The 17,302-nt window shown below is 43.3% G+C and overlaps 1 protein-coding gene across 10 annotated transcripts in view; it reads right to left on the reverse strand.

Moving 5' to 3' along the window:
* Positions 1-1,809: 1,809 nt before the first annotated feature.
* Positions 1,810-17,302, reverse strand: part of TRERF1 (transcriptional regulating factor 1) — a 220,155-nt gene continuing 204,662 nt past the window's right edge. For 7 of the 10 annotated variants that reach the window (XM_081296691.1, XM_081296690.1, XM_081296698.1 and 4 more), the window contains 3 exons: positions 12,062-12,265; positions 8,779-9,026; positions 1,810-5,074 (listed from right to left, as the gene is read on the reverse strand). In XM_081296691.1, the coding sequence (XP_081152817.1) occupies positions 4,750-5,074; positions 8,779-9,026; positions 12,062-12,265 (777 nt within the window). In that variant the 3' untranslated portion in view covers positions 1,810-4,749. The remainder of the gene's footprint in view (positions 5,075-8,778; positions 9,027-12,061; positions 12,266-17,302) is intronic. The other 3 variants (XM_081296697.1, XM_081296694.1, XM_081296693.1) reach the window with 1 other exon arrangement.

A 17,302-nucleotide genomic window follows, 5' to 3' on the forward strand; every position in this document is an offset into this window, starting at 1 on the left:
AACTCTTCTGGGCCCCAAAGACTGTGCTACAGTCAGCCTGGGATTGATGTCCTTGCTAGTCCTCTGATGGCCTTCCTGTGGATTGATTTGTTCCTGCTCCCCCAGGGCTCTGCCCTGCTTGTTGCCATGGCTTGCTGCCTCTAGCTCATCAAGTTTCTTCATTTGTTCTGTCTCAGATGTGGGAATTTGATTCAGTCTCCTCATCTTTCTTGGCTAAGCCATATCATATGTGACTGACTGGCCTATTGGCCTAATGACTTTGAGTCCCATGTCAACCTGGTCCAGTTAGCTGGGAGCAAGGGGACAGTCATTGTAAAGGGAAAAGGGGCCTGGGGATGTAGTTCAGTGGTAGAGCACTTGCCTAGCAAGGGCAAGGCCCTGGGTTTGACCCTCACACCACACAAGGGGGCCAGGTTTTGCCAACAGTAGGGCTGTGGACAGGGCTCTTTGACAGTGTGGGGATAGACAGCGTTCTGAAGCTTGGCCTATCCGTTGTGGATCTCTTTCCTACAGCCTAGACTTTCAAACATTTGACCTAATGGAGAAGAGCAGACTCCAGATGGTTGAGCAGGTGCATTTTGCTGTATCTGCATGAAGACAAAGAGCACGCACAACAAAATTGAATTTGATTGCACCAGTTCCGTTCTTAAAAGGAGCCATTTCAAAAGATTATCTCTTACATAAAAGAAACAGTCGGGCCCTTTTATGGCTGTTTTATGTAGGGATATCTGTGATCAGAGATCCCGTACAGGACTCGGGGTGTAGCACAGGGGTACTACTTGCCTGGCATTTGCAAAGCCCAGGGTTCAATCCCTAGCACTGCAAAAATAAGACAAAGATCACTTAACCACTCATTTAGGAATGTGTTATTCAATTTCTTAAAATGTCTAATTAGGGTTAGTTTTTGTCAACATTAAAATTCATCCACATTTCTAGAGCACATACAACTCAGCGGACTGGCTGTCGCTGAGGAAGGCAGACTGGGAAATCACGGAACACCGAATTGATTTGAGGTTGTCCCCCCTCCCCCCCAGCATACCTGGAAGACTAGAAAGGTAGTTAACCAACTGGGCATCTGCTGTAAATTGCTGCAAATGTGTGGGTGAAGGTGAGGAAGCTCAGAATATTAAGAAAGCTTGAATTTTGCTCTTCCCAACAGTGAACCTGGATCAGTTCCCAGGTACCTGTTTGTTCTTTCTGGATATTAATTTTTTTGCAGTGGCCAGGCGAGGTAGCACACGCCTGTAATCCCAGAGGCTGAGAGGCAAGAGGATAGCTAGTTCAAAGCCAGCCTCAGCAAAAGTGAGGCACTAGGCAACTCAGAGGGACCCTGTCTCTAAATAAAATAAAAAATAGGGATGGGGATGTGGCTCAGCGGCCAGGTGCCCCTGAGTTCAATCTCAGGTACCCGCCCCCTCCACCAAAAAAAGCAAACACACATTGATTTGCAAATCCACATATAAAATGGAAATAAATCAGGGCAGACATGGATGCTGTGGCTTATTGTAGACTCCTATAGGTAATACTGAGCTTGAACAATACTAGTTAGAGTATGTCACATCTTCAAGTGGCCCATCCACTGCTTGAGGAGCAGAAATGTGCATCCTGGTTTCTGGAGTAGGGCTGGAGGGGGGTACTTCAATGAGAATGAAATGTTGACCAGCCGGCCTCTCAAACCTGTGTCAACATAAACCAACTAGTGCTTATTCGGCATTGAAAAGTCATTCCAGTGGCTAGAAAAAAGGAATATTTAAGCCAAATGAAACTCAGAAAGATAATATTTTATTTTCAGAGCAGCTGATGCAATATTGAATCAGGTTTTCACAAATAAATAGGACAGCGTGTATTTGGTTACATTTCTATTTTGATGAATGCCCGTCTCTAGGAATTGTAATAAATTTCTAAGGTAAATGACTGAAACTGAAGTAAAATTCTCCCGGTTCTCTTCCTGAAAAAGTATTGTGATAATTTAAAAAAATGCTTAACACTCAGGTGGGGAAACAACCTACAATGCCCCAGTTATTATTATTATTATTTTTAAGGAATGCACCTTTTTAGGACAAGTCTATAAAACATCTTTATTTATTTGTTACATATGATGTTTAAATATAACTTTGCTTTCAAGCTTCAAACTTTTTTAAACCCCTGGTAAAATAAGACTTTTGGTTCACCTTAACAAAAACTGACCTAGGAAGAAACATTTTTAGCAAAATGTTATTATAAAATTCACTAGAAAATACTGTCCTCTTTTTGCCAAAATGTTACATAAAATCCTTATTAAAAATACACACATTACAAAAGAAAAATTATGAATATGCTATACATAGTGCTTTGATATGGACCAAGGGACCTGCATTCTGGGAAAATACAGTTAAGCACACTGAATATTAAGATGTCAACTGATAATAGTGCAAACCTGAATAAGTTACATCCCGATATGGAAGGCATGCAAGTCATCTGTTGAGAACAGAACATAAAGAAGCCAGAACAGGAAGCAATCACAGCCGCTATTTAAAAATGTTTTCATTTTTATTACATTAATTTTTTTCAAAAATACTTTTCTTTACAATAGAACTCCTAGAAAATATTTACAACCTTCCTCTAATAAAATATAACAGCAGTTAAATATATTTGAAAATAAGATGGGTTTTTCCATAAAATATATCTGTTAACTTTTTATATACAAGCTTTCTCAAAGAGGTCTAAATTCACTAATGAAAAACCATCTGATAGTAAACAGTAACCGTGTTGAAGACATTAACCATTAGGAAGAAAAGTTCTTTGGGGTGGGTGGGTGGGGGACGCAAAAACACAATACATCCATGCAGGCAGATCATTCCAGAAAAAAAAAAAGTAAGTGCAATATATTATACTAGGAAGTCGATTCTTTGATAGTCAAGAAATACTAATTCAGGTATTTGAACTGTCTCATTAAGGAGGAGTTCTTTGGTTATTTCAAGTCCAAGATCCTTACCCTATACTGCATGGAAAATTAAAATTAAATTGTGCATTATATTTTTTGCTGTGACAACTCAGTTTATTTTTAATGTTTAAAACTGGAACAGCCAAGCAAGTCTCCAAATAGAAGGGATACATTTGCTTTATAAACATTTTTCCGGGCATTTGGTCTTTTGATAAGCTTCTACAGACCCAATGGCAGAAACCATTCCAGGCTCACCCTCAGACCAGAAGGTCACTTCAAGATCTGCTGATGACATGACAGTTGCAATGGTTCTGTAATAACTCTGCCACCAAGCTGGTGCCTGATGCCCAGGCAGTTCTTAACTCAGAACTGCTTAGATAAAACAACAGGATAGATTAACCTGTTGAAATGGCAGCAAACAAAGCAGTTTTTTTTTCCTTAAACAGGAAGGAAATCTCCAAGACATCTTCTCTGAAAACAGAATGCTGGAAATGAGAAAATCTTTGTATTTTTCTTCTGTCTGTGGCTTTCCTGAGATTCAGAAACCACTGCCTGTGTGGGGCTATGACAGGTCACAGTGGGCCCCTGTGAGTGTGTGCTAAATGTTTTTGCAAAGTCAAATTTAAAGGATGCTCAGGTCCTGTCCTCATGCCTCTGCTGATTTTCTGTCTGATGTCCAGCTATTACTGTGCCAGCAAAGTGGCCCAGAGTGATAGCCACCTTTCTGTGGAGCTGGGTAGCTACCGAGGGAGGGGAGAGGCCTGAGAACACCTGCTCCAGAGGTCATGTGGCATTAACACTGAAAAGGGGCCAAGAGGAGCAGATCCCCTCCTTGCCAGGGCTAAGTCCCGGTCTGACTTGCGCTAACAGTGGGATGGATCAGTCTGACTCAGTTCAATAGCCCGGATATTGACATTTTTGAAGGATTACAAAGTTTATTGCCTTCAAGTACAAACAGCAACCCTGCTGACAGGGGCAGGAGGAGGCAGAGCAAAGTCATGCAGCTTTGTGAAGTCTCGAAGTGCTTTGGTAAGTGACTTGTAATGAATACATTTATTGTTTGAATGCAAACATTGAAACAAAAGTGTATCTGAAACTATTTTTGTTGGCCTTCCAAGCTACTTCCTTCCTATTTGAAATCATGACCTGTTAGAAAACCCTCTCTTAGCTGATATCTAGGGAAACTTCAGTCCAGCAGACACGAATTACAGCAAATTCCCAGTGAGTGTTGTTTTCATCGATCTTTCAAGTGGCACAAAGTAATTTCAGAACTCCACTGACCGTGAACAGCATTGCAAAAAGAATAGGTTCTTCTGATCTGTTTTTTTGGTGGAGGAAAAAGAACAATTCCTGACAGATCTGAACAGAAAAATAACTCTTGGTGGGAAAAAATGGCCCAAGGCCCCAGCATGAAGAGCGCAGCCTGCTTCACACACACACACACACACACACACACACACACACACGCACATGCACACGCACACGCATGGCAAGCTTTGGGATAGAAGGCAACCAGGATGGTTGACATCTGAAACCAACGGAACAGGACAACAAGTCCATTCCCTGCTGGGAATGATCTTGTGAGGATGTAGCCCAGATGAAACACCTCTTAAAGATAGTTGTGCCAATTATTTATTCCCCCAACCCCCCAACAATTAAAAAAAAAAGGAAAAGAAACTGGATTTTTTTTTCTAAACCTGAATAAAACGACCACTTTTTAAACAGGTAGTTTAAAAGGGTTACAAAACAAGCGGGCAGTCCAGGTTTCCTGATTAATAAAGACGGAGGCAGTGGGTTCTCACTGTCTCTAAGCAACAAACAGGGCTTTAGAGTTCCGCGTCACCCTGAAGCAAAACTGAATCTTGGTCATCTAAGAGAAGATCGGTGTCCACGACCTCAGCCTCTTCCATGACGCCTCCCAGCTGCTGGACCACGTCGTCATCGAGGGTATCTGCATCCTTGATGGGCTTGATCAGACCCAGCTGGTCCAGAGGCAGGAGCCCTGGCGTCCCCACCGACCCCGTAGTCCTCTCGATTGTGGCTGCCATTTCTGCTGCGAAAGCTGCCTTCTGAGCCTTTTGCCTCTGCTGCTCCTCCTGTTGCCTGTGAGTTTTCATGTGTGCATTTCGGCTTTTGATCTTGAAGAAGACTCTAAAAATGAAGAAAAAGCAGCATGTAAAATTTACAAGGAGATCTGAGTTCCTGGAGATCCCAGTGTCCTATGGGGAATGGGGGTGCAGGTTGGACATCTGACTTGGGGTGGCTTTGACAGAGTTCTAGGACATTCTCTTGCTGTGGCCTATTACCTCCTTTTCCTCCTTTCCAAGCATTAGAGGAAGAGGAATGGGAACAGGAGCATACTGATGGCATGATTAGGCTCCTTCCCAGGACAATGCCCGAGGCCTTTGAGAAGGTCTTTGGGTCCTTCTGGGGTCTGGAACAGTGCTCTTTCTCTTCCTTCAGCCTCCCTGCCTCCACATCACTAACCATGCCCTCTCCAACAGAGAATCCCCAGATCATACTATCGAGCTCTGAGAGTCCCCATCATAAACAACCCAACATCTGCCCTGGCCTCTGTCCCCGTTCTTCCAGTTAGGGTAGTTGAAGGATACATATGTGGTGCATCCCCCTTTCTCTCCTCTGCCCTCTCCAATCAGCCTCTTGTTTTCTCCACTTCAACCTGACTGTCCTTCTCAAGGTCACAGGGAACCCTGTACGGTCAATTTCAGTGGCCTCACTTCTGTCTTCTTGATGTTTGACTTCTGAGCTGTATCGACACGTCTTTTCATTGAAAACCCCTTCTTGTTGGCCATCATATTATAATTTTCTACTAAGACTAAAAGTGGGTCCCAGCTGGGGGTGATTATGCCCTCCCAGGCAACACTGGGCAATGTCTGGAGACATTTTTGGTTGGGGGAAGAGTTCTTCTGACATTAAACGGACAGAGGCCAGGGATGCAGAAGAAGCCTGTTCCCCAGCAAGTAATTACCATATGCAGATGTCAAGAGTGCTAAGGTTGAGAAGTCCTAGGATAAAAGGATAGCCATCATATTTGGGGGGTTATTCTTAACCAGAGGCCTGCAAACTATGGTCAGCAGATCAAATCTAGCCTATTTTTTTTTATAAATAAACTTTTAACAGAATGCAGCCATGTGGATTTGTTTGTTCTGTTTCTGGCTGCTTTTGTGCTACCAGGGCAGGGCTGAGTAGCTGACACACAGACAGAATGGTCTGTAAGGCCTAATGTATTTACTATCTGGAACATTTTCCAGAAAAAAGTTTGCCCAGAAGGGAGACTATGTTTATGAATAGGGTACATAAGTACTCTATTATTATTTACTTCCAAGTTCATAAAGGATAAACAAACAAACAACAAACCCAAAAGCCTGATTTCTAAAGCCTAAGTTAAACAGGGTTGATGAATTCCATTTAGACATAATGAAAATTGTTTAATGTAATAAACATAATTCCAGCAACTAATGGAGGCATCTGTGAACATTTACTTAATATCATTCCCAGGATGGAAAAACCACAAAAAGTAGTTCTATTTTCCATAAAAATTTAACTGGACTTTTGGTAGAAAAAGAACCCAAGCAACATAAAAATGAGGAAAGTTTTAATCATGCCACTGAAAGACAGTCATAAAGCATGAAATACAGGTTGAATATCTCTTATCAAAAGACTTGGGCCCAGAACTGTTTCAGATTTTGGAGATATATATATTAAATATTTGTATATACATAAGAGATGTCTTGGGAATGGAACCCAAGTCTAAACACAAATTTATTTGTTTCATATATACCTTACACACATGGCCGGATGGTATTTTTATACAATAATTTTTTTAAAAAATATTTATTTATTTATTAGTTATTGGCAGACACAACATCTTTGTTTGTATGTGGTGCTGGAGGATTGAACCTGGGCCACACGCATTCCAGGCGGGCGCGCTACCGCTTGAGCCACATCCCCAGCCCCTACAATAATTTTTAATGATTTTGGATTTCAGAGTTTCAGACTAGGTATGATCAATCTGTATGAATTTTTGTTAAAGTGTCCTTTGTCTCCACCTGGTGGAATAAGAAGTTATAGCCTGTTTGAACAGAATAAGTGAAAGATATGGGCTTCTCTCAGAGGGGATGGCAAGACTCCACTGTCCCCACACTTCTACTCTTAGACAAGTGGGAGAGAACTGAGCTTGGGGTGGTATAACCTTCTTCCAAGCAAATAAGCATGATGATCAGTCTGTGGACTCATTCAATCTGCGGCTCCCTCAATGTGTGTGTGTTGGGGGTTGGGGGGAGAAGATGATGTCATTTCCATGCTTTGAAAGCACAGAGGGGGAGACCAATACCTAAATCCTCCTCTCCCATCCCTGGCTCCACAAGGGGTAAGGGAGATGTGGGTCCAGTGCCCTGTAGTGGGTGCCCCGGAACCGAATTAGGTTTACACAGAGGCAGCTTGGCCTAGAGGCTAAGCACACAAGGCTGGCCCAGACAGCGTGCTTTGTACCCCAATGTGGCCTAAACTTTCCGTGCCTTAGTTTCAGCTTACTAAGAGTGACTAATAACACCTGCCTCGTAAGGTATTCTAAAGAGTAAATGAGTCAATACATGCAAAAATTCTTTAAAATAGTGCCAGGCAAATAACTAGGACTGACTGATTGATGGCAGCTACTATAATGCTGCCGGATACATTCTGTGAGGATGTGGAGGGAGAGGTCTCCAACTGGCTTTACTTATGTAACTAGAAATGCTTTCTTGGCAATTTCAGCCTCATCCTGGTTGGTGTCTCTCCAGGTGACATTTCTTGTGTTTGAGGCACTGGAGGTTATGGGAAGAGAAACTCAGTGAGGCTCCTGAAAGATCGGCATGACCATGAAATGCCTTCAAGTCACTCACTGGGAAGGAAACTGGAACTTTCCTAGAATTCCATGAGAGAACTATGCACCTTACCATCAATGATATTTTCTTCCTAAGGTAAGCAACTAAAGCAAACCAAAAGGAAAGAGTAACGGCAGGAACTCAGGCTGTGCCGATAGACTGGCTGGGTTCAAATCTTGGTTCTGTTCTTCACTGGCAGTGTGGCCTGAGGCAAGGCATTTTACCTAATTTTAAATCCTTATTTATAAAACAAGGATAAAGACAGCGAATGCATCATATGAAGTTTCTGTGTGAGAACTGAGTTCATGTACATGAAGTAAGTACTCAGTAAAAGTTAGCTGTTTTTATTACTACCTACTGTCAAGTTTCCCCTTTAGTTGTTATAAACTATCCCTAAGAGGGCAGGGATAACAAATAGGTTTTATCCATGTATCAACTCTAATCAACTGGTTGTATAAACTTGAAGCATGATCATCAAAAGAATCTGAGGCCCTGTCTTAATGTGATAGCTGTGAGTATGGTGCTTGATTAGTGATGTCTGCCCTGGGAACAGGAGCGAGCGGTGGTGGAAGGCATGTGATGTTTTGCCCACCTCCGCTATAGAGAGCTCCTGATTAGCTGTTCTGGAGCCATTCTCAAAAAACTTAGCGGGGATGCAAAGATAAGTGACATTAGTGAATACAGTTTGGGTATGCATGGAGAAAGTGGAAATTGGCATTCCACACATTTCTGCAAAGAAGTGAAGTTTGTCACTAGAGGTTTGCTCTCTGAAGATGTTTGTCCTTCTAGGATACCAGAATGGCCATTTTCTGAGTCAGAGAGACAGTTCACCTTACAGATTCTAAAGATGGCATGAAGGTGAGTTGAGACTCTAGGTTCTTCCTCCAGCTGATGAAACCTCAGACTGTGTTGGCTTGGCCCCTACAGAGCCATCATCCACTGTGGTTCAGACCTTGGTTCAAGTGCACCTACTTGCCACACTCCTTGCAGGGGAAGATGGTGGTGGGGTCTGTCTCGCCACTGGTGGTGCTGTGAGAAGGTGAACTCTTCACAGAGCAATACCCACTCTGGGTGCCGCCAGGCTTCTGCTTCCCAGAGGGGACAGCACCTCGAGTCTTGGTCACCTGGTTGGTGCCACCATGGATGCGGGCATGGCCATTCAGTGCCTGTCGGGAGCTGAACACCTGGGGAAGAAAGGGAGTGACATGACATCTACAGTCCTGAAAAGGAAATTAGGGTTATTAGTTACTCATTGGTAAAACAGTGATACATGAAACAGTGTCTAATGACAGGCACAAGCGTTTTATCTAAGCAAACTCTGGGCTTATGCCACAGAAAGCCAAGCTCAAATACCACAACCGCAAATGCTGTGCCAACCCAAACCCCATCACTGTCATAACCTGAGAGGCAACGTGGCACATGTGTAAAGGACAAAGGCACCATCTCAAATTCAGGAGACTAGGGGTCTACATCCAGCTTGTCTTAACTCGCAGGTGGCTCTTAGGCCATTTCCCTTTGGGACATCTCATTTTTTTCCCCCACATGTAAAATGAGGGGGTTGGACCAGCTTTCAAACTTTTTTTTTTTTTGGCTAAAAGCCAATTCCTTCCTTTTTTTATTAAAGAATTAGGTCTTACCCCAAACTCAGGTGAAAAGCAGAGATGCTCTGGCTGAAACGGAGCAGACCAGAATCCAGCCCACTTACTCAGCCCTGTCTCTGTCCAGGAAGCTCTAGCGCCCCCAGGAAGAGTGGGAAGGACATTGATGAGGTGCTCTGGCACACTCTCTACCTTATGTACAGCCCCAATCAGTAGCCCATTGCTTAACCCCCTCCCCCAACCACCAGTGCAAGGGCTGGAACCCAAGACCTCATGTGCTGGTGCTTTGCCACTGAGCCACACCCCAATCTCAGAAGCCCATTGTTTAAGCAGCGTTTAAGACCCCCACATTTCAATTCAGGATAATACAAAGGGGAAGAACCTGCAAGTCTTTTTCAAGATTCCATAAAGCTGGGGTTGTAGCCTCAGCACTACGGATACCTGGGGCTGGGTGATTCTTCACTGTGGGGACTGTCCTGTGCACTGCCAGATATTTAGCAGCACTTCTGGCCTCTACCCACCAGGTGCCAGTAGCACCTCCATAGTCCCGATGAAAATGGCTCCAGACATGGCCAAATGTTCTTGGGGGAATGGAGGAATGTTCTTGGGTCCTCAGTTCAGGACCATTGCAATCCATACCCCTGAATCCCAAGAGCCCGGACTTCCAGCTTATGAAGGTTAACCGCTAACAGGGAAGCCCATCAAGCTGCCCAGCTCTAGGGGCTGCTCTGTGTTCATCCACAAGCCGTGTTTATTGTCTTACAGAGAAAAAAAAAATCTATCACTGATTTGACAACTACAGCCTCTATTGTTATGCAAAGAAAAAAACCAGCATGCTTTCCCCACTTTGATTTTAAAAAGTCATTAAAAAATATCTGTCTTGCTGAGCTTTTCTGATGGGACTGAGTAAAAGATGACTTCCCGCTCAGTAAAAAATTTACAGTACACTCTAACTATGAATTGAGGAAGTATCCAATTTCTGAACAAATTCACCAAGAGATGTTGTCATTTAAAGTCACATCTTAATCATCCCTGAACTGAAGCACTCCATACAAAATGGCAGTGACAGAGTGAAGAGGTTGGGTCATTAAATAACCCAGATGGAAAGAAGTTGGCAGGTTCCATTCTCTTCACAGCTAATGCAAAATGTATACATTTTTAAAAAACTTTTTTCCTTAAATGTAAATCAATACATTTCTGCTTTAGGATATGAATATTTTAAAGACTGTTGCTTGTTTCATCTAAGTGACAGACTCAATAAGCAGCATTTGATACACTCTATATTAAACAAACATAAGACAAGAGCACTAACTTGAGGACAAGGGGCGTCACTGTAAAGGAACAGCATCCTCATTTTGGGATAATATCTCTAAAATTTGCCTGTCCAGGTATGCCCGGCTTTAAGAAACTGATTTGGGAAAAGCTCCCCAATTTATACTAGTGGGGGAGGCAGGTGGAAACCTGAAGTCCAAAAGAACCTTTAAAATTTTCCTTTAAAATATGCATGGAGCCTTTGATGGTCTGGTGTAGCTTCTGTAAGGCCCTCCTTTAGTGCAGGGAATGAGTCTAGGTGGTTACACAGACTCCCTTTCAGGTGTTTACATGATTAGTTTGCTAGGTCAATCTTTCTGTCCCCACAGAGTACAAAGACAAACTTTAGCTAAATCTTTATAACAACCTTCTCAAATTTCAAATTAGTGACATTTGAATTAGTAACATTTTATGGAATATGAGATGCAAAACCTTCCAGATAGGTAAAACTACAGGCAGTGGAGCAAGTAATTGCATTTATAAAAGGTTGATTCTGTCTGGAGGTGCCCTTATTCATTTAAATGCATGCCAACAGGGCATGACCTTGGGTGACATGCAGCCCAGGAGGTTCAGAGGCACTAAGAAACAGTGGGCTTTCTGAAGGCCACAGCTTGCTTTGAAGTTTTTCATTTATTTATTTTTGCAGTACTGAAGATTGAACCCAGGAGCACTTTATCACTGAGATATATCTCCAGCCATTTTTTTTTATTTTGAAACAATCTTGCTGAGTTGGCTTCAAACTTGTGATCTTCCTACCCCAAGCTCCTGAACTGCTGGGATTATAGGCGAGCTCCACTACAACCTGGTTAGTTCTGTGTCTTTCTTTCTTTTTTGTGCTGGGAAATAAACCCAGAACCTTGAACATTCTAGGCAAATGCTCTACCATTGAGCAACTTCCCTAGCCCTGCTACAGAGCTCGGAATCAGCCTGAGGACTGAATGTGTGTGTATGTGGTATTGGGATTGAACCCAGAAGGCACTGTCACTGAACTACATCCCCAGGCCTTTTTATTTTTTATTTTGAGACAGGATCTTGCTAAGTTGCTGAGGCTGGCCTCGAACTTGTGATCCTTCTGCCTCAGCCTATCTAGTTGCTGGGATTACAGGCATGGGCCATTGAGTTAGGACCTTCTTTATGTCCTCTAACCATAGCATTATGCTTAACAAAAAATACATGCCATAAATATCTTGACTTAATGAATAAGAGAACTATGGCCACATGGAGTGGCCTCTACCAAATTTTCATTGCTCAAAGTATAGCCTTTCAAAAATGCATCATCTCTTACAGTTAGGGGCAGCTGCATGGCCCTCACTTGTTCCAGATCCCTGGACAACACAGACACTTACAGCCCCACAGTTGGGCATTTCACAGATGAAGGAGCCGGAGGGCTGGCCAAGGGCCTGCAGGGGTGGTCCCTCGGTGGGAGCCAGGACAGGGACTGGTGGTGGCTCCGGGGACTTTGGGGGTTCACTCTCTTCTTCTTTTGTGGATTTCCTGTCTTCCTCCAGGTCCTCCTCCTCTTCCTCTAACTCTTCTTCTTCTTCACTTGTCTAGTATTAATAAAAGCAAGAAGGGGACATCCCCACATAACATTTTTAGTGATGAACAGAATTTACAGATCAGTAGATCAGCAAGGGGCTGGTGCTGAGGCTGTGGTACTTAAAAAAAAATTTTTTTTTTCTTTTCTGGTACTGGGGATTGAACCCAGGGGCACTTTCCCACTGAACCACATCCCCGGCCCTTGTTATTTTGAGACAGGGTCTTGCTAAGTTGCTGAGGCTGGCCTTGAACTTGTGATCCTCCTGTCTCAGCTTCCTGACTTGCTAGGGTTACAGGCGAGTGCCACCATGCTCGGCTGCTGTGTCACTTTTTTTCCACACAAGGAATGGCTGACAGAGCCCGTAAGGCTCAATCTCTGAAAGGCTGGTCTCTGGACACTTGGGAGTTTGAGGTCAAGGAAGTCTCCCTGCTGTGCTTTGGGTCCCCTCATCCCTTATACAAAATTATACTGTGGCAGAGAGGAGAGATTTCTTTATCTACAGATTCCCCTCCTTGTTGGGTATCATCAGACCTTACAAATGACTAAAACTCAGGTAGGCTGCCCTGCTCCTGAGAATCTCCTTCCCCTCCCAACAGTGGGAAGGGTGTTTTCAGGAGCCCCCTCTGGAGAGAGACTATAGAGACCCATAATGATTTGATTTATAGGCTTTATATCACACTTCCAAGAGAGATGCCCAATTTGCCCTGTGATGCACGGAAAGCAGGCCTGGCTCAGAGCTCTCCTCCTCCATTCTTATCAGAAAATAGAATGAAAAGGAGAAAACGGAGGGGGGATTCCCTTTTATTTGTCATGTGCTTTTTCTTTTTTCTCTGGCTGTGGACTTGCAGAAAGGAGTGTATTCGATGTTTCTGTTTATTTATTATCTCCTTCCAGAGACATTTTATAAAATAAAAAGAAAAAAAATAAATAAGAGACATTTTCCACGAAAATGTATCCTCTTGGCTACTATGCTCCTTCTCCACTTCAGAACAGGAACCACACAGAGAATTAAACAAAGTTCCCTCCCTGCCTCAAGGTTAATAAAAGAGCAAGTTCCCAGGGCAGACTGAAGTGGGTGCCTGGCTGGTTGGGATGGGACACAGGGATCCAGGAGCCCCTCATTCAACCTCTTGCTTAACTAACTATTTAATTCTTCTCTCTCTGTCCTTGTGGGGCGGGGCAAGGGCTGTGGCCCAGGGAAAAGGCATTCTATGTTATAGTCCCCTCATTTCAGCGTATATTTTACAGTTTACAAAAGTGTGCAGTAACAAGGGGCTGTGATATGTCACTGAATAGGCCGTAAACAATCCTCCCATTTTACAAGGGAGGAGACGAAAGGCATGACGGGCTGCCTCTGCCCCCAGCAGGTCATTTGTCCCTACCAGGCCCTCCTCACAAACCCACTGCTTAGAGCATATGGTCTAGTCTGCTTTTCCCTGGAGTGACGTAACTGGTAAAACTATGATTCTTAGAACCCAGAAACTCAAATTTCCAAAAAGAACAATTTCTGAAGAGTAGCGGTACTCTGGGATCCAGTAACCACAAACATCCTCCCTCCAGCAGGTTTTGGGGTGTGTGAGAGAGAAAGACAATACCAGTCAATATGAGGTATCTAGCACCCTCTGACTGTTTCAGTATTATCCACTGGTAATTATCATGTATGTGCACATTTGAGATGATGTATTAACAAGGTATATTTAAGAAATGGTCCTGATTTTCTGTATGGTAATTAAGATTATTAAGGATTATATTTGCTGGAAGACTTCAATGAACACTGATGTTGGCCTTATACATTTTACAGAGTGGTGCATGATATAAGCTGTAGGTCTCTTATGGGTACAGAACATGCAAAGGAGAGTTCACTGAAGTGGTCTTATTCCTATAGGAACCCACTATTTTTCAAACCCAGAATTTCTGGCAATGCTATGTTATATGCAACTCTAAAGGTTTCCCCCATTTCTTTATAGAACTGGGATTTTGTGATCTCAAATAGTAAGTGGACCATGGTCTACAGTTTTGGCATTTTAAATGAATTAAATAATAACTTTTAATGAAAATGGTTTCATGGTTACTTGTTGTAATTATAATTTTCCCACAATGCCATTTTTTGGCTTAAAAACTCTTAGAAGAAACTCTCCATGTAGCCACAAAATTACGGACTAAATTATTCCGCACTGTGATTATGAATGCCTCAGGAATTTAGATAGGTTTTATTTCAACTGGCAATCTATAATAGTTCACAAAATGATTTATCATCGAGCCATATGACCCAACAGAGTGACTAAGAGATGCAAAGATAGGAGGACAAAAATCCTAACATGTAGAACTCTGTATCAACAAGTTGGCCACTTTATGATGTATTGCAAAATGAAACATGTAGTAATATTCCCGAGTTAGAGGAAAGTGGTCAAATATAGGGTGGGGAGGAGGCCGTATATTTAATATGGTGCCCAAGCTTTGAATACAAAAAGTTTCGGATGGAGGATGGTCTTTTTTACTTCTCAGGCATGCAAAGGAAATTCACATGATGAAAAATGTCAGCAACCCAAGTCTGCTCAGATAAAAATCTGAGTGTTATGGTCACTAGTGATAATGGTGACAAGGTATGGAATGCTTGTGCCAATCAAGCAACACACACACACACACACACACACACACACACACACACACACTTCTAGTTCTCACAACAACCATGTAAAAACTCGGTTTTTAAACAAATGAGGAAATTTTCCAGAGAAGTAATTTTCCCAAGGTCACATGGCTGATGAACTGAGATTCAAAATCTTGCCTGTCTGATTCCGAAATCTCAGCCTTCTTCACCCTTGGTCCTGCCACAAATGTCCTCAGAGGGACACTGGTCCATTTGTAACTAGCCTAGAGATCCTAAACTCCCTAGCCATTGAAGCTAGCTGCTCCTGGCCCACTCAGGCTCCCTGCCCTTATACCAGGGTTGGTTTCCAAAGTCAATTAATTGCCTGGGATGGTTCCTTGGATTGTGTTGAGTTCTGGTTATAGTCAGCCCCAGATATGCCCTGAGTGGGGAACATGAGCATGTGCAGGGGGCAGGATGGTGTGGGTAGCACGCTTTCTTCCAACCTCCTTAACAGAAACCCACACCCCTATAACTCCCTTCTGCCTCCAAGGGAGGAAGGGCCTTGCAAGGGCTCAGGATGGAAGTCAAACTACCTTGGCTGACCTTGCTATGCTGACCTCCTGGCCTCCTGAACAGCGACGGTTCCTTACAAACCCCTTAAGTCCTCAATAATCCTTGCGCTCCTGAGCATGTTCCTGTGCATTCCATCCAGGTGAGGGAAAATGCTCATCTGTTCTTTACTAAAACACTGAGGTTACAAGAGCAGGAGAGTTGTCCCAGCTGTGCCAGACAGGCCTAGAGGACAAAAAGCAGGACCATGTCCTAGGACTGTGCCTCCTCTACCTTCCCAGCCTTCCCTTTCTTCATCTCTACTTGGCGAACTGTGCTTAGAAGCCTGACTGTGCCCATGGTGCCCATGAAAGAACTGGGAGCACCCTGCTGGCCTTAAATCAAGATTTTCTTGTTTCTTTGGGCCTGAGTCATCTCTGCAATAAGCTTTTTGCTCTTCTTAAGCCCATCAATGAGGGTGTGGATGCTCCTGACCCGGCCTGATACTGGCTCCTGGGGATTGAGCCCAAGAAGGTGTGGCCCCCTGGGCACTGTCTTAACCCCCACTCCTTCTCTGAGGCTACGTGCTGGCCTGGGCCTTTCTACTCACCTTTAAAGCAACACCAGCCAAGATGGGCCTCTGCCTAACATGTTCCTAGTAGCACCACTCTGTCAACATCCCACTGTTCATTCCACCTCCCCCAGGGAGTTCAGAGGGAATGTTGCTGTGAACCAGAGTGACTCCTATTTCAGAAAAATGTTCACTCACTCACTGAATGGCTATTTATTGTTTTGGCAGTACCATAACTGCACATTGTCCTAGGCATTTCGTAACACCCAAGTCTAAGAGACACCAATTTACCTTGGGAGACCATATCTATTGACTTTGCCCTCTCCCAAAACATGACTCAGACAGAGCCCAGAACATTTCAGAATTGGAAGGGACTTTCCAAATCACTGAAATCACCTGCCCTCTTTTACAGGTCAGCAGGTCTACAAGTTAGGTCCTAGGTCTCCAAGGCCAAGTTTCTTTGTGCTTCCTTGTTTACTGTCTATTCTGCTCATTGGGAAAGCAATGCTGTATGACCCTAGGCAAGTCCTCCCTTTCTGAATCTCAACCTTCTGCCTGTGAAATGGTGGGGCTGGATGAGCATCTATATCTAAGACATTCTGGTTCTCAACTCATACTGCTTTTAAATACCCTTGGGGTTCAGGGTGAAGTTTCCACCTGTATATGTTGCATGTCCCAACCAGAATATATACTCTGAGAGGTGGGTGGAGAGAAGGCAGATACCATTTAACCTCCTTGCTGTTTACATCCATACTTGTTACTGTTTACCTTGTGGGGACCAATAGCTTTTAGTTGACTGAACTAGAGGAGGCCACCCTGTTTTTTTGAACGTTCGGCTACAGATGAGCAAGAGGATATTCTGTTATGACTTCACAACTTAAACCGAACAAAAGCCCTGGTCACAGGAAATCCTGAATATGGAATACTGCCACTTCTGATTTTTAAAATGGCAACACCAATCTAATACGCAGTTCTCTTATTTTCTCTGACATTTGGGCCCACCAATAAATGTATCAATGCATGTGTATTCCACAAGCTAGGATCAATTCTTACCTAAAATGCATTATGAGCCCAAGTGTTTTTATACTTCTCTAAGAAAATTTGCATCTAACTGTTCTTAAGTATTCCACAAGGGACTCAGGCTCCAACAACACATTCACCAACTGGGTGACCATGGCCTCCTCACTTAAACTCCATGTCTCACTTTCCTACCTTACAGAATTGGTATTAGATAAATTGTATTGGATTAGATGAGTCAATAATATCTGCAAAGTGTCTGGTACAATGCCAAACACACAGAACATGCTGTTTAAATTGCTGTTAAAGAAAATAAC

This window comes from Spermophilus citellus (assembly GCF_964194105.1).
Source record: "Spermophilus citellus genome assembly, chromosome: 5".
In the NCBI taxonomy this organism is placed as follows: Eukaryota; Metazoa; Chordata; class Mammalia; order Rodentia; family Sciuridae; genus Spermophilus; species Spermophilus citellus.